The sequence below is a fragment of the Ovis canadensis genome, chromosome 9 (genome assembly GCF_042477335.2).
Source record: "Ovis canadensis isolate MfBH-ARS-UI-01 breed Bighorn chromosome 9, ARS-UI_OviCan_v2, whole genome shotgun sequence".
Taxonomy (NCBI): domain Eukaryota; kingdom Metazoa; phylum Chordata; class Mammalia; order Artiodactyla; family Bovidae; genus Ovis; species Ovis canadensis.
Genome location: NC_091253.1, coordinates 84,404,038 through 84,429,980, shown reverse-complemented (window position 1 = coordinate 84,429,980; position 25,943 = coordinate 84,404,038). Strand labels below are relative to the sequence as shown.

Here is a 25,943-nt window from a genome sequence, read left to right as displayed (position 1 = left end):
GTGCATCAGAGGCTGAAGGGAACTCTTAAGGGTATTACTCAGAAAACCGGGCTGTCCGAACAAAATCCTGAGTGGAGAAGTCTGGAGGCAAATTCCAAGCCGCAGAAACGTGAAAAGAAGTGGGGTAACCCTAAGGATGGCAGCGATGAAATTCACAGGTTGCGGACGGGACTCGGGCGGACCTCCAGAAGCAGAAACCCCACCCACCCCGGAAGAGCTCCCCCTGCTCAGACTCTCGGGGAGCCTCCCAGCCCCGCCCCTCTTCCGTGGGCTCGGCCGGGGCGGCTGCGCAGTGGCGCGCGCATAGGCGGAGCGGCGCACGTAGGCGGGGCGGCGCGCGCCGCGGTCAGCTGACCGTCCCGGCTGGCACGTGACTTGCTCCGTAGGCGCCGGGGTCGAGGAAGCCGTGAGGCCGGAGCTTAGGTCGGGGAGGGATGGAGCGCTGAGCCGTTAACGCCTGCCAGGCTGTCCGCCTCTCTGCCTGTTACTGCAGCCACGTCCTCGTTTGACACTTCCGTGGGTCAGTGAGCGATGGCTACCCCGCCTCGGAAACGCCGGCCGGGCCGAAGCTCGCGCTGCGGTCGCCTCTTGGGAGGGATGGGGGCGGGCGCGGGGGCCGAGACTGTGGCGTTGGAGCCGCCGGCTGTGCGGCCGTGTCTGGTTTCTTAGCGCGAGTTTGTCGCCGCCGTGGGCCTGGGTTCTGTCTCTTAAGGGGAAGGGAAGGAGGGGAAAAGAGAAAGGGCCCTAGGGACTGTTCTGTGGCAGAGGCAGGCATAAACACTGCGGGTCTGAGGCGTTTTTCCTTGGGTTGGGGTAAGGGTCACAGCGAATCCTCGCTCAGGGAGACGAAAGGTAACAGTGGCCCAGATAAGGATCCGGGGTGGTGTGTGTGGTCACAGCGAGCGGGACAGTCTCCCCTGGGCGTACGTGCTTGCGAATAAGGTGATGGCAGTTTAGAGGGTCTAGGAGACCCTCACCGAGGACGCAGGGTCCCTGTGACGGGGAAAAAAAGGGATTCCAGAGAACTCAGACCGTGGTTTTTTGTTTGTTTGTTTGTTTGTTTTAGAATGGGGGAAGAGTAGGCAAGAAACCGTGAAAAGGAACTGGAGGAGAGAGTCACACAGGCGAATTGAATCCCCTAGAAACAGAAGAGCAAAGGGAGAAAAGATTAGATTGTTTGCACCCCTCACTGAGGGTCATTGTAACTACCTCACCCCCCCCCCCCCCCCCCCCCCCCCGCCTACCGCAAACAGCCCTGAAGTACACAGGAGATGTTGGATCATTTGGGGGTTGGGGAGACTCCTTTGTGAAGATCTGTTTCTGCCTTCCGAACTTATCCTTTGGTACTCTACTCCCGAATACCTTTTATTGAACAACAGTCACAGGAATTACGTTTTTGTTTTTTAAATTATTGTGTGTTTTACTGCGCTGGGTCTTCCTTGTGAGCCGGCTTTCTCCAGTTGCCGCGGGGGGGATACTCCCTAGCTGTGGTGTGCAGGTTTCTCAAGCTGTGTGCTTTCTTGTGAAGCACAAACTCTAGCGCGCTGGCTCAGTAGTCGTGGTTCAGTTGTCCTGAGGCATGTGGGAGCTTCCTGGCCGGGGATCGAACCCATGTCACCTGCATTGCGAGTCAGATCCTTCACCGCCGGGGCCGTCCAGGAAGCCCCTTTCTTGTTTGTTTTGTTCTCACAGGTCTTTGAGAGGAAGTAGATGAAAGTGCCATTCATCGTGTAGACTGGGACCTATCTAGATAGACTCTTGGATCTAGAAACAGATCAGATGATGTGTTTTAAGTCTAGCGTAACTTTTACTGTCTTCTGACTGCCAATTACCTGCCCAGTACTTAACCACAGTCTCTCTAGAGAGAAGGGTGAGTTTCTCCTAGTGCATTCTTACCTTTGATTCAGCACTTTCGGTGAAACTTGAGTAGGACAGCTTCAAAGGGATTCTGCAGCGGTGGTCAGTGCTTTAAAAACCGCTTTTTAGTTAGTTTGGGTGAAGCTGTTCAGTGTACAGTTCAGCTGGAGGAGATAATAAGCAGCAGGGTGGGCAGAAGGTGCTCAACTTGTCAATCACGGTTCTCTGGCAACCAGCACGTCTCAAATTGTGCTCAAGAGGGAACCTCGGGTTTATGTCTCAGAACCCCGGGATCTTTTTCTCTCCCCGGTGTATCTTGCAGGGACTAGATAAAATCTAAAGAAACAGTACTCGGGATCTGACTAAAGTGAATGCTGTGAGCTAGATGGTTCGTGTATAGAACTGGGCAGTAAATGATCGCTTTTATTATTTGTTGTCAGTCTTCGGAGCCTTATTTACATTAGTTCTCTCTACCTGAAAAGAAACATTTGGGCTTCAAAAGTCTGATTCTCTGATTATTTCCACAACTTTGTAAATAATTGCATTGGCCAAAGAGCAAAGCTGGAATGCCAAAATAAACCTTTGCCAAAGGGTCTCCTTGTGGTCCACCAGTCCCTAAGTGATCAGTCTTCCTTTTGAGCTTGAGTCTGCTTGGTCATGTATGGATGTGAGAGTTGGATTGTGAAGAAAGCTGAGTGCTGAAGAATTGATGCTTTTGAACTGTGGTGTTGGAGAAGACTCTTGAGAGTCCCTTGGACTACAAGGAGATCCAACCAGTCCATTCTGAAGGAGATCAGCCCTGGGGTTTCTTTGGAAGGAATGATGCTAAAGCTGAAACTCCAGTACTTTGGCCACCTGATGCAAAGAGTTGCCTCATTGGAAAAGACTGATGCTGGGAGGGATTGGGGCCAGGAGGAGAAGGGGACGACAGAGGATGAGATGGCTGGATGGCATCACTGACTCGATGAACTTGAATCTGAGTGAACTCCAGGATGGAGTGATGGACAGGGAGGCCTGGCGTGCTGTGATTCATGGGGTTGCAGAGAGTCAGACACGACTGGAGTGACTGAACTGAACTGTACTGCTTAGGGGTAACTACAGTTTGCACCAAATGCGTGTGTGTGTGTGTGTTCAGTCCCTCAGTCATGTCTGACTCTTTGTGACCCAATGGAAATACATACCTCTTAGTTGAATTTTGTTTTTGTACGTGTTCTAATCTGTCTGCCAGAGTACACCTTTTCACTCTTTGGCTGTGCAACTTTATACCTTTTTATTTACAATCTAATTCATGTTCAGGTCACATTTCACTGATATTTTAAAGACATAGTAGAAACCATTAGCATGGTGCTCTTGGAAAGACAGCTTAAGCAGTGAAACCAGGCAATCTAAATTTTCTTTTCGACATGAGTGATCCTTGGAACTAGAAAATTCAAACTCTATTCTTGATAATGAAGCAAAATTCTGTTCCACAGGTGTAGCAAATCTGCTGTATATTTATTGAGTTCCAAGAGGAGTCCTTAGGGCAGTGGAGGAGAGGTGCCTTGGTTCCATTATAGACCAGAAGATGCAACCTTAGCTCTGTATTTGAAAATAAAATGCTAGACAAATGTAAAAATGGTATTTTATAGAAAGAGGTTGATGTATCTTTTAAGATACTTTATGCAAACTATCCATGAATAGGAAATTATTTGTAAATAAAGGTGGTTAACAGGTAGATTGACTTAACCATGACAGTGTTTTGTTGTTGTTAACGAGCTAGCCTATAGTTTAGTGTTTCTCCATGGGTGTTGTTGGCATTTTGGACAGAACTGCCTCTTGTTTGGCCACCAGCTGCTAAATGGTGGTAGTGACCCCCCATGTTGGGACAACCTAAAATGATCTCAGACATTTCCATACTTCTCCTTGAGGAGAGAGGTACAATTTGGTTGTAAAACACCCTTTGTGATGGCATCCTTTATCTGTTGAACATATACCTGAGTGCTTCTTAGTGACAGGCCCTCTGCTATATGTTGGGGGCATAGAGGTTAAGAGTGGTGTTTTAGTAAACTTGCATGTAAAATGTATGTAGTCACTAGCTCTGCAACCTTGGGCAAGACTTCATTAACTGCCCTCTCATCTGCAAATAAGGGTGGTGATACCATCTTCCTCAAAGGAATCAAGTACAGAATTGCTTAGCATGTTGAGTGCTGATCACATAGTACATATTCAATAAGTGGTTGTCATTACCAGGAAACAGGATCTCAAGCTTACTTGAGTGATGAATTGGGGAGAGCAAACATGAAATTAAAAGACGCTTACTCCTTGGAAGAAAAGTTATGACCAACCTAGATAGTATATTCAAAAGCAGAGACATTACTTTGCCGACTAAGGTCTGTCTAGTCAAGGCTATGGTTTTTCCTGTGGTCATGTATGGATGTGAGAGTTGGACTGTGAAGAAGGCTGAGCACCGAAGAATTGATGCTTTTGAACTGTGGTGTTGGAGACGACTCTTGAGAGTCCCTTGGACTGCAAGGAGATCCAACCATTCCATTCTGAAGGAGATCAACCCTGGGGTTTCTTTGGAAGGAATGATGCTAAAGCTGAAACTCCAGTACTTTGGCCACCTCATGAGAAGAGTTGACTCATTGGAAAAGACTCTGATGCTGGGAGGGATTGGGGGCAGGAGGAGAAGGGGACGACCGAGGATGAGATGGCTGGATGGCATCACGGATTGGATGGACGTGAGTCTGAGTGAACTCCGGGAGTTGGTGATGGACAGGGAGGCCTGGTGTGCTGCGATTCATGGGGTCGCAGAGAGTCGGACATGACTGAGCAACTGAACTGAACTTGTTTCAAGTCTTTGGCTTGTTGGATTTCAGGCTAGAATATATCCTCTTAGAGATATTAACACCTTTTGGTGAAAAATGTGGTGGTGTGATTCAGTCACTATTATCAGATACCAACCTGAAAGAGAAGGGAAGTAACATTTTGGGAGACAATTAGTGTAGAGTCAGGGAGTTCCCTGGCATGGAAGGAATTGTTTGGTCCCTGCGTCAGTGTTGAGTTGCCTGTGGCAGAGAGGAAGTGTCTGGGTGCTCTGAAGGTTCTGGTGATTCCTTTCAGTGATGATACAGTGCCTGCCTTGCCTGTCTGTGGATTCAACTTGCTTTAGCAGAAGTTGCAAGAGAGTTTTTTTTAAACATTGTGTTATGTGTTATCTTTCTGGCTTGTTTCTGTTTTTATGATGGCATCTATGCCTAAGTAAGGCTTGGCTTTTGCAAATGTATTTCTAGCCAGATACAAAGATGTAAAAAAAAGATGGCCATTAATAAAATACATCTACTGAAGGTCTTTCACATTTCAGTATGTTTATGGCATGAAGTTCAGGTACTCCTTGATGTGGTTATAGGCCATCTATAAGTGCTGTTTCAGTTGAAGACAAAAGAACACAAAAGTTAAGAAAGAAGGTGTGTATCCCAACAATTTTAAACTTACATATAAATCACTAAAGTCTCCCTTGGGAGGTAAAATTCCTTGTTGTTATTGGAAGCTTTTATTTAAACAAGTTTTATTGTGAGCAAGCCTCTCCAACAATCCCAGTTAAGATGTTTCCTTGTTGAAGGATAGAATTTAGCATTCAGAATTATTCATTCATTCAGAAGTTATCATTCAGGTAATTATTCTTACCTTTTATTTGTGTGGTATTAAAATTTCAGGGGAAGGATTAGCAACCTTTTAGGATTGATGGATTGTGGCTGTTTTGCACCGTGATCAGCTCTGTTTGAAGTTGATGTGTCACAGAAGGCTGTGTGATATTTCACAAGGAGGCATTCCTCCTTGTGGAGGTTGAAATAAGCCACTTTCGTGAACAGCTTGGTATTTTCAAGGACTGTAAAACGATGTTTTTTTGCATGGAGACCCCCATCAGTCTTCATTGTGAAATTTAAATTTACTGTGAAAGGTGATTGCATTTCAGAGACTGAGTGTTGATTTCTTGAAAGCAGTTAAATATTGGAGCACTTATTGGGATGCTCTGTTTTCTGTGGTTGCCCTTGTCTTGGATCAGGCTCTTACTTTCATCCACAAAAGAAGTGCTAGTAGCTGTTTTGAGTTTATTATCCTCACCTCTTTTGTTATCATGATAGTTGTTATTTACTCTTCTTTTAGGGTAGGGGATTTTGGGGATTCTGTGGGATTTTAGTGCTCCTGAATCCATGACCCCTGCAGTGGAAGCACAGGCTTAACCACTGGACTGTCAGGCAAGTCCCTGCTTTACTCTTTTTATTTCACGTCCTAATCACTTGTGGTTGGAAAATAATACACTGCCTTTAAATTCTTAGAAGTGGGTGATACAGTAATGAAATAAACAGGCTCTGAGCTTTGAACCCAGGATTTCCTTTCTTCTTTCCTTCCCTCCATTTTGAAAAAGACTTGTTACTGTTTAAAAAAATAATTAAAAAAGCATACTGATTGCAGTCAGACAAGATAGAAGTGTTTAAGAAATTTGACTAGTGTTTCTCTTGTGCCTCCAGTGTAGTCTGCTTGACTTTTTTTATCTTGTCATGTGCCTTGTTTTCTTTCTACTCCTTGGAGGAGGGCATGGCAACCCACTCTAGTATTCATGCCTGGAGAATCCATGGACAGAGGAGCCTGGCAGGCCACAGTCCATAGCATCACAGAGTTGGACACAACTGAATCAACTTAACATGCACAGCCTCCCATTACCTAGAGCAATTTTTTTTTTTTAAATTAAAAACAAAACAAAACTTGTGGCACCCTAGCTCCCCAATCAGGGCTCGAACCCCTGTCCCTGCATTGGAAGGTGGAGTCTTAACCACTGGACCTCCAGGGGAAGTCCCTAGAGCAGTTTTTTTAGCCCTGGAAAAAAAATTTTCAAGAAGTTTTGGGAGTGAATCAGGACTCTACAATGTGGTCAAAAAACCACCTATTTATATATATGGCATTTAAAATCCTCTATATTCTGTCCTTCACAAATGAAATAAAATTGTGTGTTTCTTGAGCAAAGCAATAGTTTACCCAGATTTTGTTGTGTTTTGTACCTGATTTCATACATCATTTTGCTTTTCACTTATTTTTTAAGTTCATAAGCCGCCATAGAAAGCATGCGAAAAGTGGGTTGATACATTTAAAGTTTCTACATTCCATAGAACAAAAATCATTCCTGCATTATAGAACTGACAATACTGTGTGATTCTTGATAGTGATGATATGACATGTAGCCATCTTATTAAGGAACGGTTGCCATTTCATGTAACATTATTGTATAATTCACTAAATAATCATGGAAATGCTTATTTTACAACACTGGTTCTAAAACCTGACTGATGATCTGATTTACTTGAAGGACTTAACAAGAAAATTTTAAAAAAGGGTCCTGGGTCTTACCCAGTATAGATTCATGGAATATAGGAGCAAAAAAGCATCCTGGATGTGGGAATCCAATCCTCTCATTTTGCAAATGACATTTATACAGACGATGACATGCAGAACTGGGGTTAGATTCCAAGTCTTCATATTCTCAGTGCAGTGCCCTGGTGGTTACATTGCGTTTCCTTTGGAAACTGGCCTTTGGATTCTTTATGGCTGCAGTTCCCAGTGAGAGAAAAAGACCTTGCTCTCATGCTTCAGGCACAGGTACATTCCAGCAAAAGAATGACTAGAGAGCTTTAAACTAGGCAGTTGGCAGAGCTCATGGTGCTGAAGGGTTTATGAATACCTTATGAATCCCTGGGGCATCCCGAGGAATCCCAGGAAGATCAGATCTTAATTGGTAGGGCTACGTTAGCCCCAGAGTAAAGATTTAGACCTAACCTAACAAGTATTGGGGTGGCCAAAATTTTCCTTTGGGGTTTTTCCTTAAGATTTTACAAGAAAACCCAAACGAATTTTTTGGCCAACCCATTGTAACAACCAGCCTTGAGTGAAACATGTCAAAAGCTTAAGTAACTTAAGACTGTCAGAACAAAGCGCAACATACTTTTATTAATATTTATTTTTTTGGTTGCACCAAGTGTCTTGCAGATCTTAGTTCCCTGATTAGGGATTGAACCTGGGCCCTCAGCAGTGAAAGCGTAGTCCCAACCATTGGACCACCTGGGAATCCCCCCTTTTTTTAAAAAAAAAAAAAAAACTTTTTTAAAGCATAACGTTCTTTTAAATTTTTTAAAATTAGGTTTTATTGGAGTAGAGTTGCTTTACAGTTGTGTTAGCTTCTGCTGTATAGCAAAGTGAATCTGCTATATGTTTACATATATTAAAATACAGCATTCTTAAAAGAAAGAACACAAAATCCAGTGATCAACAATTTAATGTTGTGAATTACAGATATGCTCAGGGATTCGATAGAAAACATGAAAATAATGAAGAAAGTTTTAAAAGACGGAACTTAACAAGGCTGAAAAATACATCTAGAGTGAAAAATTCACTTCTTGAGACAAATAGCAGATAACTGTAAAGAAAAGGTCAACCAACCAGAAGATGTAGCAAGAAAGTTTCTAAACTGAAGTGTAGAGAGAAAAACAGATGAAAAAAAAAGAATGGAAGCTCAGTGACCTATGGGACAATGTCAGGTGGTTTAATATACATGACGTATCTGCCTCAGAAAAGGGAAAGAAAAGCAGGAAAAAATTTTGAAGAAAATGAATTTTGTCCTGAATTGTTGAAAACTCTAAACACAGTTTCAGGAATCTCTCTGAACTACAAGCAGGATAAATCCTTGTGACCCTGGGGTAAGTGAATCATAGAAAAAGTTGATAAACTGGACATCAGAATTGAAAACTTCTACTCAAGAGCACCATTAAGGAAAGGAAAGGCACAGAATACATGTTTTATACACACACATATCTCAAAGAAATTGTACCAAGATCATACAAAAAACTAACTCAGTAAGGTCAATGCAATTAAAAAAAAAGGACACAATATTTGAATAGAAACTTCACAAAGAAGATACACAACTGGCTGATACGGTGAAAAGATCCTGAACTGTAGCCATCATGGAAATGAGAGCTACAACCCACTGGAATAGCTCAAACTAAGAAGGCTGATAGCGCTAAGTGTTAGTGGACATGTGAGACAACTGGAACCATGTATCTTGCTAGTGAAATGCAAAATGCTTCATCTACTCTGGAAAAGTTTGATGACTTCTTATAAAGTTAAATATAGGTTAATCATTTGACTCAGAAATTCTACTCTAGATGTTTATCCAAGATAAATGAACATGTATTTTCACAAAAGCTTGAAAAAGGAATGTTCTTTGTTGTTAGTGGCCCCAAACCGGTTACAATCCAAATGTCTTATCAACAGGTGAATGGAACTGCAAACCATAGTACATTCATGTAACGGAACACTAAGAAGTAAAACAGAACGAATCACTACACAGGACATGGACAGTCAAAGCCATGCTGAGCAAAGGAAGCCAGATACAAAAGGGAATGCGGTGTGGACTTCCATTTACACAGGAATGCTAGATCAGGCCCAATGAGCCTGAAAGTGAAAGTGAAGTCGCTCAGTCGGGTCTGACTCTTTGCGACCCATGGACTGTAGCCCACCAAGCTCCTCCGTCCATGGGATTCTCCAGGCAAGAATACTGGAGTGGGTTGCCATTTCCTTCTCCAAGGAATTCTAGATCAGGCCCAATGAGCCTAGAGTGTGACAAAACAGGTTAGCGTCTGCCCAAGGTCCGCAGTGGGGTTGGGACTGACTGACCCTACATGTGAGGGAAGGGTTTGGGAAGACAGAAAGAAATGTTCTTAACCTTGGTTTTGTTGGTGGTTACACAGGTGTATGTGTTTGTCAAAAACTCATCTAACTGTGCTCTTATGGGTACATTTTACTGTATATAAATGATATTTCAGTGAAATTGATTTTTCTTTTAATGTAAAGGAAGTAAAGGGGACCTAACCAATTTATAAGCAAGGTACTTTATTACCTTGTTTTCATCTTCACTGTTACGTATTCATTCAGAAATATTCAACACACAGTTTTTGAGGTTTTGCATACCAGCTTCTGTGCCAGGTGCTGAGAATACACTTGTGAGCAAAAACTATCATGCTTTCCACCTCCTCTAATGTGCAGTTTATTTGGCAGAAAGATATCAATAAAAAGTGTCAAGGAAATATTGAAAAGGTGCTGTGAGGGCATATAACCCATTCATGCTTAGCATATAAGCATGTGATATGTGGCACTCGTGATATATGACATGATAATGCACTCTACTATATATTCATAATTTATGAGGCATTTTCTGTGCCTTGGTTTCTTCTTTTATAACTACTGTCCATCCAGTATGCTAAATGAGTTAATCCATATAAACTGTTTTAACTGGTGCTGGTAGATAGGAAGTGCGCAAGAAGTATTGGCTGCTATCTTGATGACATTCGACAATTATGGTTGTCCAGTGTTGCAGGGTACTAGGTGTGCTAAGGGAACACTCAGGTAGGACCGGGTTTGGGGGAAGAGACTAGGAGTTTGACTAGAAATATTTTTTTGTTTTTGTTTTTGGAGATATTCAGGTGAAAATGTCTTGTAGTCGAGAAATGTTGGGTACAGCTCCGGATGCACAGAGGAGCCTAGGCTGAAGCTAACAGTTTGGGAGTGTTCAGCATCTAAGCTGGAATCACCTTGAGTATAAAAAAGACCACCCAGAGAACAACCGAATACACACATATAACAGAGGGACCTAAACCTTGATCTGAGTTTTGAGGAATGCCTTTTAAATCATTTTCTCTTTTGTTTAACATGTGATTTGCCTATGTTAATGCCTGACTTCCAGTATTAAAGATGGAACAAAGGGAAATAATTAGGCATAAAAACCAGTGAGTTGAAGCAGTCAGCAGAGGTAGAAGTGTCCAGACTTTTTGGACAGGTTTGACTCTGTTTCTGTGCAGCTCAGAGAGAAAGAGAAATGTTTTGTAACATGGATTTCATTTTTTTACCATCCCTTTCCCCCTCACACACACACACACATGTTCATCTGCAGAGATTAGTTTGTTGGAACTGAGCTTAAATTGTACTTAAATTTCAAAGAGAAAAATTTTTATGTGACTTGTCTAAGTGACTGGATAACAGTGGGCATTGTTTAAAAAATAAAGAATTTGTTTAAAAACAGATTTTGCAGAAGACTTACTGATGCCTTTCTCATGAGCAGTTCTTACATTTATCCTTAGATACTTCAGTAGCTTGTCTTTCCCATCAGGTTCCTCTTGTATAGTTAGTTTCCTTTGACCAGAGGACAGAAGAAATGAGGCCATTGCTTTGCCTAAAGTACTTGGAGGTTCTTTCTCAATCCCTCTTTTTTATATTTCTGTATTCACACTTAAAATAACGAAAGACAAAGGCTTAGTTACTTGCAGCTTTATCAATTTTTAATGTCTATGTTACTCTAAGGTTGTTTTCTGAAAGACTCTTAAGTTAAAAAAAAGTTTAAATTTTAAATATTTTTCTTGGCTCTTATTTTTTTTCCTCCAATCAGATTTTTTGATTGGAGTCATTGGTATATTTCACTTTATCATAAAACAAGCATTTATAAACTCCCTGATATTGACAGGAATTGCATGTGTTGGGCTTTCAGGGCATTAGAAAAGAAAGTATGATTTTGGTCCTTCAGGATTTCCCAGTCAGGTGGAGAGGAAAAAATGTTATGAAAAAAATGAAGCAGAATAGTGTGATAACTGCATTATAGTGGCATTGATAAGATAGTAAGTAAACAAGATAATTCCTACTTGGGATACTGGGAACAGCCTTTGAAGGCCAGAGGGGACTCTAGTTCTATTTAGAAATAACATAACATTATTTCATTCAACCCTAATGAAAACTCAGGAAGTCGGGCAAATATTTATTTATAAATGAGAAAATGTGGTTCTCTTTCTTATTTCTTGAAATCTTTTGAAAACCTGTTGGCTGAAAAAGATTTTCTAGAACTCTAAGTGGTATGATAGTGACATCTACTGTAATAGCTCATATTGTTACAGTCTTTGAAGAAACTGCAGTTTAGATAATTTAACAGTGTCATAAGGAGGTTGTTAAAAATTGATTCCATCACCTGCCATTTTTCGAGGAGAGGAGGTGTAAAAATGTGTCATCAAAGACTGGTTTTCTGGCCAGGCTGAGTGCTTTGTCTGGGCCTGCCATCACTATAAAAGCTCTGTTTAGTTTGTTGGCCATTTAAGAGAGTATATAGTTCTTAGTGCAGCTCCCCGCCCCCCCCCCCCCCAACCCAGTAAATGTTGGAAAAATCATCTTAGAGTAAGATTCTTGAGAGATTGATTTAGTACCGGCATCTGTATTTTTATCAGTCTCATCTCTGTGAGTATGTTTTTTAATCTGTAAATGGAAAGGATCATATGTATCTTATAAAGGTGTTAGGAAGATTAATTGAGATGACAGTGTATAAGACATTTAGAGCAGTACCTAGTTTATGGTAAATGCTCTTGAAATGGAAGTTAGGAAAAAAACAAGTATATAGAATGACATCTATGATCACCTTCAATTGTGTAATGACTGCTGCTAATTCACTTCAGTCATGTCCGACTCTGTATGACCCCATAGATGGCAGCCTACCAGGCTGCTCTGTCCCTGGGATTCTCCAGGCAAGAACACTGGAGTGGGTTGCCATTTCCTTCTCCAATGCATGAAAGTGAAGTCGCTCAGTCGTGTCCGACTCATAGTGACTCCATGAACTGCAGCCCACCAGGCTCCTCCGTCCATGGGATTCTCCAGGCAAGAAGAGTACTGGAGTGGGGTGCCACTGCCTTCTCCGTGTAATGGGCTTCTAAAATTAGGAAGTGAAGTGAAGTCGCTCAGTCGTGTCCAACTCTTTGCGACACCATGGACTGTAACCTATCAGGCTCTTCTGTCCATGGGATTTTCCAGGCAATAGCACTGGAGTGGATTGCCATTTCCTTCTCTAGCAGATGTTCCCGACCCAGGGATCGAACCCAGGTCTCCTGCATTGTAGACAGACGCTTTATCATCTGAGCCACCAGGGAAGTCCATTGTAATTAACTGTCATGCTTTACATTTTAAAGGAAATGTAAATTTGCAGAGTTCTTTCACATTCATTATTTGATTTGTTATCAGAACAACTTTGTAAGACAGTTAATCTTCTATCTAAGACTCCAAATTTCAGGAAAGGTTTAAAAACAAGCTGTGGTAGTAGAAAGTTTTATGTTGGTTATAGTGAAAGCATATTAAAGTAGAAACAATGATACTGTTATATTGAGTTCTTTTATATTTGTGTTTTCGTGCTTACCTGCTTACATTCCCAAGAGGTTTGGCTTTGGGCTTTGTTTTTGTGTGCGTGAGAGAGAGAGGGGAGGGAGGGGAAAGGGGAGAAGGAGCGAGGTTGGGGAAGAGGGTTGTGTGCTTAACGGAACTCTGGAAAGTGAGAGCCACAGCCTCTTACTGAGATCCAGTAGTGTTGTATGTTATGCACCCCTCCCAGGCATGTTTTAAATAAAAGACTGATTTACAGGGCTGATTGGCAGTATTTTTTCGTGTGTGCAACTTTGTAAGCAGTTGATGGCCATTAAGTATATGCTAGGGATTGAGATTAGTTTGACTAGGGATTAGAATTTGGCTGACCTTGTAGGATTAGCTAAACCTGATGTAGCAAATTATTTGGTAGCTACTGTTGAAGTGCATTGATTCAGTTCTTTTTCAAAGGTCAGAGTTATATATGGTTTTTCACTTCCTGTTCAGGTTTTTTATTTTAAAAATTTGAGATAAACCCATTAATTGATGACTCTCCAACTTCTTTGGGGGATTGAAACTGTTGGGGACTGACATTTTTGGTAGTCTCCCTTCTTGACTAGCTCCCATTTTAGGATGTTGGGTAATTTTTTAAAAATTGTTTACTTCATGTATTAGGTCTTTATCATCACTTTTTCCTGCTGCTGCTAAGTCACTTTAGTCGTGTCTGACTCTGTGTGACCCCATACACGGCAGCCCACCAGGCTCCTCTGTCCCTGGGATTCTCCAGGCAAGAATACTGGAGTGGGTTGCCATTTCCTTCTCTAATGCACTAGTATCGTAAATAAATCACTGTTTCCCATTTATATGGACTTATATCCAGGTAAGTAAATTTGACTTTGTTTAGGATTGTATGCCAGTGTTGAATCAGTTTTGCAACAGGCTGTGCTTATCACTCTGAAATAATTTAGAAACAAGTGGTAGTAAATGTATTTTTAGTTTGTTTTGTTTTACATTTCAGAGTCTTAATTTTGGAAGATACATCTGGTAAACAACATGACTGAGTTCTGGCTTATATCAGCTCCTGGGGAGAAAACATGTCAGCAAACATGGGAGAAATTGCATGCAGCAACTACAAAGAACAACAACCTTGCAGTTTCTTCAAAGTTCAACATTCCTGACTTAAAGGTAAACCTGTGCTGTGCAGAGTAGTTCATTGTGTAGGAAAGGACAGCTGTCCCTGCTTACCTTTTGGTCGAAATGAGATACCCAGGTTCTTTTGAGAGAAAATTCTATGGATTGGCATAATTTACAACTTACCTTGTTCTTTCTAATTTTCAGATTTTAGATAACAAGGAAATTGAGGTTTCTTTGAAGAAAACTGCTTTTTCTTTTCAAAGAAAAGAAAACTGCTTTTCTTCTGCTTTTCAAACTGCTTTTCTTCTTCAAAGAAAACTGCTAAAACAAAGTAACATTTTCCCCTAAACTTTTGTGCTTTTCTAAATTATAATTTAAATTTTAATGAGAAATCTTATGAAAATACTTGATGTGTTACTTTCACAAGGAAGAATTTTAGAAGTGAGAAATCTTAAGAATATGTATTCTTAAATATCACAGTGAATACGTTTTTCTGTTATTCATGTAATACTGATATTGTAACTGTTCTACCATTGTATCTCTTTAAATTATTCTTGGCAAATTTAGTTATTTAATGTAGTTTATCTATTTAATGTTTATTAAACATCAGTAACCTAGCAACCTCTAAGTGAAGCAGATTGCCAGTAATCAGCTGACTGAACTTTTGTAATGGATGGAAAAGATCATGAGATTCATATTTTGCTGGTTAACCAAATGAGACAGTTATACACAGCACTCATTTAAGAAATACTTAAAGCCCTTTGATACACTCCTATAGACTGTGGGCATTTCTTCTAAAACGTGCTCATTTATACATACTTGGTTTTGTGTACAAATTAAATTACAGGGAATTCTCTGGTGGTCCAGTGGTTAGGACTCCGCACTTCCACTGCAGGGGACGCAGATCGATCTGGGGTCTGGGAAATAAATTCCCACATGCCCTGTGGCATGGCTAGTAATAATAAAGATTTCTTTAAAAAAAAGACCAAAAAACCTAAATGGAACTAAAGACCCTCTGATGCACAGCCCTGGATCCACTTTTAAAAGCTGCTAATGTAAACCACAACTTCAAGTGAACCCTCCCATTGGGCAGGACAAGTAGAGGCACTTGCCTGCTCTTGTGGAATCTTCACATCTAAATGGAGGTCCTCATAAATTAGAGGATTATCTTGTACAATAGCTTTGAAATGTCTTGCATTTTTTAACCATATTTGCATATTGTGAAATAAAATATGGAGAACTTAAGATCTGCAGGCCTTTCAAATCAAGATGCTGTATTACCTTGTTTTTTTAAAAAAGGATGAAATCTAAGAAATAAAACGTATTTCCCTTCTAGGTTGGCACACTTGATGTCTTGGTTGGTTTGTCGGATGAACTGGCTAAACTGGATGCATTTGTAGAAGGGTAATGTATTTATCTATATGCACAGGCTAGAGCAGAATGAGAGTGGCTATTATCAGGCTCCCTGGGATTGGGTTTATTATTATATATATACATACTCTGCTTATTGGAATGAATTTCGAGATCAGTCAACTTTAGTGCCTTTTTATCCACCTTCTGTTATCATAACATCCTATTCCCATTAGCAGTTATCCCCTCCTCCCACTACCCACTAATCTGTGTTCTGACACTATAGATTTGCTTTTTGTGGACATTTCATATAAATGGAATCGGAAAACACGTGGTCTCTTGTGACTGGCTTCTTTGCCTTATAGTGTTAGTCGCTCAGTTGTGTCTGATTTTCTGCAACCCCATGGACTATAGCCTGCCAGGCTTCACTGTCCATGGGATTTCCCAGACAAGAAAACTGGAGCGGGTTGCCATTCCCTTCTCCAGGGGATCTTCCGAACCCAGGGATCAAACCCTGGTCTCCTGCATTGCAGGTGTATTCTTTACCATCTGAGCTTCCAGGGAAGCCCTTCTTTGCCTTAGCGTAATGTTTTCAAAAGTTCATCCATGTTGTAGCATGTATCAACATTTAATTTCTTTTCATTACCAAATAATATTACATTGTGCAGATAGACTGTATTTTATTAATCCATTTATCAGTTGATGGACATTAAGGTTGTTTCCACATTTTGGCTAATATGAATAAATGCTGCTATGAATATTTGTGTGTATTTATATGTTCATATGTTCTCATTTCTTTTGGGTATGTACCTAGGAGTGGAATTGCTGGGGCATACGGTAACTGTATTTTCAACATTTTGAGGAGCTGTCTAATTGTTTTTCAGAGTTGGCTGTACTATTTTACAGTCTCACCAGTGGTGTATGAAGGTTGTGATTTCCCCACATTCTTGATGAGACACTCATTACGATCCATCTTTTTGATTATAGCAGTCCTAATGGATATTAAGAGTATTTCACTGTGTTTTTGATTTGCATTTCCCTAATGGCTAATAATGTGTTAAGCATTTTTCCATTTGTTTGTTGGCCAGTTGTGTTTCTTCTTTGGAGAAATGTCTGTTTGGATCCTTTGCCTGTTTTTTGATTGACTTATTATTCTTTTGATTATTGACTTGTAAGAGTTTTTTATATAGTCTGGATACAACTCTTATCAGATAGGACTTGCAGATATTTTCTCCCATTCTCTGTTTTTTCTTCACTTCCTAGATGGTTTTGCTGTCCAGTTTATCGTTTTTTGTGGCTTATGTTCTTGTCCTTGTATCTAAGAAACCATTGCCTAATCCAAGGTCACAGTTTTGTGTCTATATTTTCTTCTAAGAGTTTTCTAATTTTAGCTGTTATATTTAGGTCTTTTTAATGGGAAATAGATGGAGAAACAGTGAAAACAGTGTCAGACTTTATTTTTTGGGGCTCCAAAATCACCGCGGATGGTGATTGCAGCCATGAAATTAAAAGATGCTTACTCCTTGGAAGAAAAGTTATGACCAACCTACATAGCATATTAAAAGCAGAGACATTATTTTGTCAACAAAGGTCCATCTAGTCAAGGTTATGGTTTTTCCAGTGGTCATGTATGGGTGTGAGAGTTGGACTGTGAAGAAGGCTGAGCGCCAAAGAATTGATGCTTTTGAACTGTGGTGTTGGAGAAGACTCTTGAGAGTCCCTTGGACTGCAAGGAGATCCAACCAGTCCATTCTGAAGGAGATCAGCCCTGGGATTTCTTTGGAAGGAATGATGCTAAAGCTGAAACTCCAGTACTTTGGCCACCTCATGTGAGGAGTTGACTCATTGGAAAAGACTCTGATGCTGGGAGGGATTGGGGCCAGGAGGAGAAGGGGACGACGGAGGATGAGATGGCTGGATAGCATCACCAACTCGATGGACGTGAGTCTGAGTGAACTCCAGGAGTTGGTGATGGACAGGGAGGCCTGGTGTGCTGCAATTCATGGGGTCGCAAAGAGTCGGACACGACTGAGCAACTGAACTGAACTGAATTCATTTTCTTACTTATTGTATATGGTGTGAGGTAGAAGTCCATCTTCATTCTTTTGACTGTGAATATCCAGTTGTCCTAATGCCATTTGTTAAAAAGACTATTCTCTCTCTGCAGTGAATTGTCCTGACACCCTTGCAAAAATCAGTTGAACATAAATGTAAGAGTTATTAACATTTCTGAAACTCTCTTTTGTGTTCCATATTCCTGTCCTTATGCCAGTACCACATTGCCCTCTTTACTGTAGCTTTGTAGTTAGTTTTAAAATCAGAAACTGGGAGTTCTCCAAGTTCATTTAGTCTTTTCAAGATTGTTTTGGTTATTCTGGTTCCTTTCATTTCCATTTGAATTATAGGAACACTGTCAAATTTCTGCAAAAAGTCAGCTGGAATTTCAGTGGGGATTGTGTAGAATCTGTAGATAATTTCAGGAGTGTTGCCACCCTAGCATATTAAGTCTTTGGTTGGTGAACAGGGGATGTTCTGCCATTTATTGGAAGATCTATTTAGTGATGCTTTTGTGTCCAAAATTCAGTTACATTAAAAGATTTTTCTAGATTACAGGTTTAGTTACTTAGGAAATTCAGTTTCTGTGTATTTTGGCTGAAGGTGGGTATGGGATCCTTAATAACTTTCTGTATCTTGATTAATTGACAGAATCAGTCTACAATCAAATCATTTGAGTCTTGAGATACAGAGCTTTTAATACTTAGGGCTTAGGTAAATAGGTATAATTAGTTAAAAAAAAAAAAGAATTTTGGCAAATCTTAAGAAGTGTATATCTGATTGACACTCTTAAGGAACAGGGTTGAATAGAGGGGAACTTCTTCTCCAAATCTATGCAGAAGGGTCTTCCCTACTGTGTTGTTAGACTTTTCTGAATTGATAGAACCTCAAATGCACTGGCTCTGGTAATAGAGGCTGAGGTGTTTCAGAGAAATCTTTCCACATAACAGCGTGTGCTAAGGAAATAAATAGACCTAAAGATGTACTGGGCTTCCCAAGTAGGGCTAGTGGTAAAGAACACACCTGTGAGTGCAGGAGATGTAATGTAAGAGATGTGAATTTGATCCCTGGGTGGGAAAGATCCCCTGGAGGAGGGTGTGGCAACCCATTCCAGTATTCTTACCTGGAGAATCTCCATGGACAGAGGAACCTGGCAGACTGTGGTCAATAGAGTTGCACAGAGTTGGACATGACTGCGGTAACAGCACGTATACACACGAAGTCGTATTCCTGAGTGAAAGGCCAGTTAAGAACCAGTTTTACAGTCGAATTAGGCAAGAAATAATGGAAACCTCAAGTAAGAGGAGGCATTAGGCAATAAAAATGGAAAAAAGAGGATGCAAGCAAGAGTAACAGATTTGCTTTTAAAGGGTTAATAATTCCTTGCATCCGTATAGAGCAAATGTGAAAGTAATTATTGATGATACTCTGAAAAAACTGACTGATGGTAAGAACTGTCTCTTGGTTTCTTAATGTAAGTTTTTAATTAAGAAAAGAATTTGAGGAAACTTTCTGTGGCTGCCACCTTGAGGTGATTGTCTTTCCTGTTGTCCCACCTACCTCATTACAATGTTAAGTCATGACAAGGAAAGAGACATTGGGGAGGGAGGCTCCTGAAAATATAATTATCCAACTTATTTGGAGCCTTATTCATCACCTCGATAGCTTTCTAGATTTTTCTTTAAATCAGCAGGATGTCCTGAATATAGTATAAGGTTGGTGCACATTTTTTAGGAAAGTAAGTGTCACACAGATGCAGTTCTTACGCACTATTATGCAATCATGTCCTTATCAGTCTCCCTGAAAGATGTGAGGAATTTAAAAAACCATATGGTTCTTAGACTTTGGTAGAATTGTTAGATACTAGCTTATAGTGTTCGGAGAAGGCAGTGGCACTCCACTCCAGTACTCTTGCCTGGAAAATCCCATGGACGGAGGAGCCTGGTAGGCTGCAGTCCATGGGGTCGCTAAGAGTCAGATACGACTGAGTGACTTCACTTTCACTTTTCACTTTCATGCACTGGAGAAGGAAATGGCAACCCATTCCAGTGTTCTTGCCTGGAGAATCCCAGGGATGGGGAGCCTGTTGGGCTGCCGTCTATGGGGTCGCAAAGAGTTGAACACTACTGAATCAATTTAGCAGCAGCAGCTTACAGTGTAACAGTTTTTTAAGTTTGAACATTGTGGTGGAGTAAATTATAGTTTGTACTTTTTCAGTGGCCTAACTGTTAGAACTGTTTTTTTTTTTTAAGGTGACTATATGTCACAGATACTCCTGTAGAGATGCAGAGGGAGATTTTGAATTTCTGAGTTATATAATATTAAGTTGATAAATTTGATATCAGGCAGTTTTACACTCTGAACAATTTCCTGTGGTAAACCTGCACTTTTTTTTTAAATTGAAGTATAGTTGATTTGCAGTGTTGTGATCGTGCCTGTTTTTGAATGTTCATAGCACATGGTTCTGTTTACAAGATGCTCCTCAAGTTATATGGGAATAATGGTTCATCTTTGAAGGAATGGGTGAATTTTGGAGATACAGCCAAGTGTATGTACAGATCCCAGGTTTAAGCATGTTGAAGACTTACAGTTTATGTCATTTTTTTCTGAATTTGTTGTACTTTCTTAGAATTGAGGTCAGTTATGACCAACCTAGATAGTATATTCAAAAGCAGAGACATTACTTTGCCGACTAAGGTCCGTCTAGTCAAGGCTATGGTTTTTCCTGTGGTCATGTATGGATGTGAGAGTTGGACTGTGAGGAAGACTGAGCACCGAAGAATTGATGCTTTTGAACTGTGGTGTTGGAGACGACTCTTGAGAGTCCCTTGGACTACAAGGAGATCCAACCAGTCGATTCTGAAGGAGATCAACCCTGGGATTTCTTTGGAAGGAATGATGCTAAAGCTGAAACTCCAGTACTTTGGCCACCTCATGAGAAGAGTTGACTCATTGGAAAAGACTCTGATGCTGGGAGGGATTGGGGGCAGGAGGAGAAGGGGACGACCGAGGATGAGATGGCTGGATGGCATCACGGACTCGATGGATGTGAGTCTGAGTGAACTCCAGGAGTTGGTGATGAACAGGGAGGCCTGGTGTGCTGCGGTTCATGGGGTCACAGAGTCGGACACGACTGAGCAACTGAACTGAACTGATCCTAGGTTTGTCATTCACATTTTGTCCTTCTGTTGCCTTTTCCTGGCCCTTCTTGGTTCCTGTTGCAGGAGTTTCTTAATTTGTCTTCCAGTTTACACTCCCTGCCATTAAACACAAAAGTCCTAAGAGAAATTGTCCCAAGTCCTGACCATGTTACCCCTCTTCCTGCTGACTGCCATCAGAGGCAATCCACATGCAGTCTGACCCCAGCCTGCCTTCCTAGCCCAACCTCCCTTTCTCACCAGCATGACACTCCAGACTGTCTGGACCCCTCCTCATTCATTGCTTTTCTCTCTCTCCAGATCTTGACTCATACGATGCCCTGTGGCAAGAATATACATTCTTCATGCCTAATCAGCCTTTCAAAACCATTCCTGTCCTTCACTGCCCTGCTCTTGATCCATTATGCATTTTTGATTATAGTCGCTGGAAGTGAAGTCTTTTTCTTTTATGCATCTCTGTTTGTAACCTGATCATCTCAGTTGACACTCACCACAGATTTGCTTTGAATTTAGTCATCTTGTCTATTTTGGTATTAATGTTTCTTCATTTCCGTTTTAAGCATTGGGAAGCTAGACGGTTTTGTCATATATTTAGGCGTCTCTTAATTTCATGGCTGGTGATTGCAGCCATAAAATTAAAAGACGCTTACTCCTTGGAAGGAAAGTTACGACCAACCTAGACAGCATATTCAAAAGCAGAGACATTACTTTGTCAACAAACGTCCATCTAGTCAAGGCTGTGGTTTTTCCAGTGGTCATGTATTGATGTGAGAGTTGGACTGTAAAGAAAGCTGAGCACTGAAGAATTGATGCTTTTGAACTGTGATGTTGGAGAGTCCCTTGGACTGCAAGGAGATCCAACCAGTCCATCCTAAAGGAGATCAGTCCTGGGTGTTCATTGGAAGGACTGATGTTGAAGCTGAAACTCCAGTACTTGGACCACCTCATGCGAAGAGTTGACTTATTGGAAAAGACCCTGATGCTGGGAGGGACTAGGGGCAGGAGGATGACAGAGGATGAGATGGCTGGATGGCATCACTGACTTGATGGACATGGGTTTGGGTGGACTCTGGGAGCTGGTGATGGACAGGGAGGCCTGGCGTGCTGCGGTTCATGGGGTTGCAAAGAGTCGGACACGACTGAGCGACTGAACTGAACTTATATATCCCACTCATGGCCCATAGGTGGACAAGGAATGGGGTGGGGGGGAAGAACACAGAACGCAAGAATCAGGATGACAGGTTTCTCCCACCTGTCTGCCAGGAACTGGTTTCGTGACTTTTGGAACTAAATAATGCAGTGTCCTTATACTTGGGTGTGTTCGTGAAGTAAAGGGGTTGGCAAGGTGATGCCCAGTTGCTTCAGTAGTTTGGCACCATGGCTTGTTTCCTCTTAAGCTGAGCAGGAGATCCTGTGGACAGAGGAGCCTGGCAGCCTATAGTCCTTGGGGGTCACAAAAGAGTTGGACATGGTTTAGCAACTAAACAACAGCAAAATAAATCTCAAATAGTGGATCCTCAGTAAATAGGTAATGAATGAAGAGTGTAGGGCTGCACTGTTGGTTGTATTCTGTTGCCTGCGGGATCCCTTTTGTCCTGAGGGGAAGTATACTTCTGATGAATGCAGGCTCCTGCTTCCCACTTTGTTCTTGCAGGGCGGCGAGGTCTGTTGCACACTCAGCTTACCCTTGCCAACTTTCCACTACTTTCTTTCCAGACTTGATAAACGTATTGCAGGTGGTCTCCTTAAAACTACAGTTATTGAGTTGAGTTTTACATATAATAAAATCTTGGTTCATTTGTCCTTAACATTATTTTAGAAGTTAGGACCCATTGTTTAATATTATTATACAGGTAGTGTAATGGAAACAGAGTCAAATTCATGTGTTCATGTTACGTGTTCATTGTGTAGCAGGGAATTTAGGTTGTTTTCCTGAAAGTGACCACTGATTTTTTTTTCTCCTAAGGGTGGTTAAGAAAGTGGCTCAATATATGGCTGATGTATTGGAGGACAGTAAAGATAAAGTTCAGGAGAACCTGTTGGCCAATGGAGGTAAGCTAATGTTTCAGGATGTGATATTGACTTCAATAAAGTGAACGACATAAAAAAGATCTATAGATAAGGGTATCAAATCCAGTAGAAAGCCATTAAAATAGGATGATTATTAACAGCTTGGTTATATTGCCAGTTACATTCTGTCCTCTGAAACACAACCTCTCATAAGACAGTCCAACATAATATATAGTATATATTTTTTTTTTTTTAATATGGATCCTTCCAAAAGCAGTATCATAAAGATTTACCTTAGTTCTTTCCAGGATCTACCTGTCAGTTCCACTTAAAAGTGTGTTTCTGAGTTACGTGTTTCAGCATTGTTCCAGGTGAATACTTAGTTTTCTCTAGCTTTTTGTATGTAATTGCGTCCAACTACGGAAGCTTTGGAATAAAAATTATTAATCTTATTGCAAAGTAATGCCTCTTCCCCTCAAATTTCATATGGCATTTCTTTAGTACCCATAGAATAGTCTACTACTGACCTGTCTGTAGCTAGAAGCTAATATTTACATAAAGTTTTTTCTGTGTAATAATAGCTGCATAAAGATGGTTTCAACTGTATCATTGTCGTTTGTCCTTGCATTTGTTGTTTTCTCCTGAAATACCAGTTTAGAATGTGTTTCATTTTCAGTTCAGTTCAGTTCAGTCGCTCAGTTGTATCCAACTCTTTGTGACCCCTTGGACTTGGAGCACGCCAGGACTCCCTGTCCATCACCAACTTCCAGAGTTTACTCAAACTCATGTCCATTGAGGCAGTGATGCCGTCCAACCATCTCATCCTCTGTCATCTCCTTCTCCTCCTCCTGCCTTCAATCTTTCCCAGCATCAGGGTCTTTTTCAGTGAGTCAGTTCTTTGCATCAGATGGCCAAAGTATTGGAGTTTCAGCTTCAGCATCAGTCCTTTCAGTGAATATTCAGTATTGATTTCCTTTAGGATTGACTGGTTGGATCTTTAGTGATATGTCATTAAAATAAGAAAAAATCCTTTCCTCTCTGTCCTGTATAGCCTACTGTGGTAGGTCACTATGATAAATTAACATTTGTTAGGTAGAGCCCTGGGTTATCATAGGATGTTGAGCCACAGCAACGAATGACCACAGGGGAAAGAGAAGTAGAGTTATTTATTACTCACAGGTCCTGGAGGGAGGGGAGCAATGCAGGGAAGTTAGGGCGGGGTGCAGACAGGAAGAACAGTAGGACCTGGGGCACATACCTTTATTAGAGTCCATGGGTGGAGTGATTCGGGATTCCCAAGCCAAGTCCTGATTGGTTAATTCAAACTGAAAAGGGGAATTTTGATTAACTTGAAGAGACGTATGCATGCTCAGTTGTGTCCGACTCTTTGCAACCCCATGGACTACAGCCTGCTAGGCTCCTCTGTCCATGAGATTCTCCAGGCAAGAATACTGGAGTGAGCTGCCATTTCCTGCCCCAGGGGGTCTTATCTAAAGGGTCCACTAACAGGGGAAGCCCTGGGCAGCAGGGGAGAGTGCTTATCACAGGTTGGTATCGGAAATCGAACCAGGAACTGAGCTTACATTTACTTGTGATCGCAGACTTGTTATCTAGGGCTGTTAGCCAAGAAGGCTGTTACCTAGTGTGATTTCTAGGCCCCTGCTGGCTACTTGGCCATGTAAAATGGATGTGGAAGCAGCAGTATGGAGGTTTGGCTAAACTCTCAGTGGTCACTGTATTTTAAATTGAGTGTTTCTCTAATTTCATTTGTTTCCTTTGCCAATCATAGATGTTCAGTAAGTACTTAATCAGTTAAAAAAAATTAGTAATTTATTTTTGCTCTCTGTTAAAATAGCAACCCTGACTTGCTTACTGTTTCTGTTAATGTGTGGTTGGGGCAAAAGGACAGGAGTTAGATGTGTTAACTTAGGTGCCTTCGCTGATCTCTAGGTACTTGATGAAGTAGGACAGTCAGTCTGCTTGGCAGAATGGGGAGGTGACAATCAATCTAGGGGACATTGCATCCAAAACTGCTTTTGAAAATACCAGATATGTTGCTGACTTGCTGGTATTCTGTCGGGAGAAGTTGAGGAGAGAAGATATTTTGATATGAATTACTTTCGCCAATTAACTATAATTGACATTTGATTTCCCTGACCTTGATCCCATCAGGCTTGAGGGATAAAAAGTCATCTTGACTACCAGACTTCCAGGGAATTAGTTGTTGAGTTTCTCTTCGGCTTTGCATTTTTTATTTTTATTCTTTTCATTTGAAAGTGAAAAGGTCCGTGTTTTGAATATTACTGAAATACAGACTCCTAGAAACAGTCATCACATGGTTTTAACAGACAAGTTCATTTTCAATTTGTTTGGGTAAGTTGCAAAGAAATAACATACTTTTGTCAAATTCTTCTTATTGAGGAGACACTTTGCAGTAGTTTCTCAATCTCTGTGTGTCTCTCACCTTCCCATGTATCATGGGTATGTGCATATTCCATTTATTAAGTCATCAAGTTAGAAGGAGCATTTTAATATATATATTAAATTTTGAGTAAGGAGAAGAGAATTCAGTCTGATTACAGGTAAAAATTTTGAATAATCCATGTTACCTAATACAGTCCCACATTTATTTAACCTTCACAAATGATGATATCTTTACTGATTTTCTTAATGCCCATTTTGGCATTACTGTATTGCAAACTATAAAAAATTCTATTGCTTCTCCTCAGTAATTAATTTCTTCCCTTATTTCAGTTGACTTGGTTACTTATATAACAAGGTTTCAGTGGGACATGGCTAAATATCCAATCAAGCAGTCCCTGAAAAATATTTCTGAAATAATTGCCAAGGTAAGATAAAAAAAATGACACAGGTAGGACACATTGATTTATAGTGATTCTGTTTATTTTATAAGTATTTAGCTATTAAGTTCTCTAATTTAGGTTTTGACAAGGCAACTTAATTATATGTGACATTTTGCAACTTTACTTAAAAAACAAAGTTGTCAGAAAAGGATAACACTCACATGCACATTATCCATGTATGTAGTTTGTTTTTTTAAGTAGTTAAGTTAAAGGTTGCATCAACAATGTTTGACTAAGAAAAGTCACTTTAAAGTTATAAATTTTAAGCATAACTGAGATCACATAAAATGAGAAATTGGAATTGATTAGAGATTTACAAATCATT

General features: G+C 40.7%; 1 protein-coding gene across 1 annotated transcript in view; it reads left to right on the top strand.

Moving 5' to 3' along the window:
* Positions 1 to 270: 270 nt before the first annotated feature.
* Positions 271 to 25,943, top strand: part of ATP6V1C1 (ATPase H+ transporting V1 subunit C1) — a 40,307-nt gene continuing 14,634 nt past the window's right edge. The window contains exons 1-5 of the mRNA XM_069601135.1: positions 271 to 520; positions 14,066 to 14,232; positions 15,518 to 15,585; positions 22,711 to 22,796; positions 25,509 to 25,603. Coding sequence (XP_069457236.1) covers positions 14,101 to 14,232; positions 15,518 to 15,585; positions 22,711 to 22,796; positions 25,509 to 25,603 — 381 coding nt within the window. The 5' untranslated portion in view covers positions 271 to 520; positions 14,066 to 14,100. The remainder of the gene's footprint in view (positions 521 to 14,065; positions 14,233 to 15,517; positions 15,586 to 22,710; positions 22,797 to 25,508; positions 25,604 to 25,943) is intronic.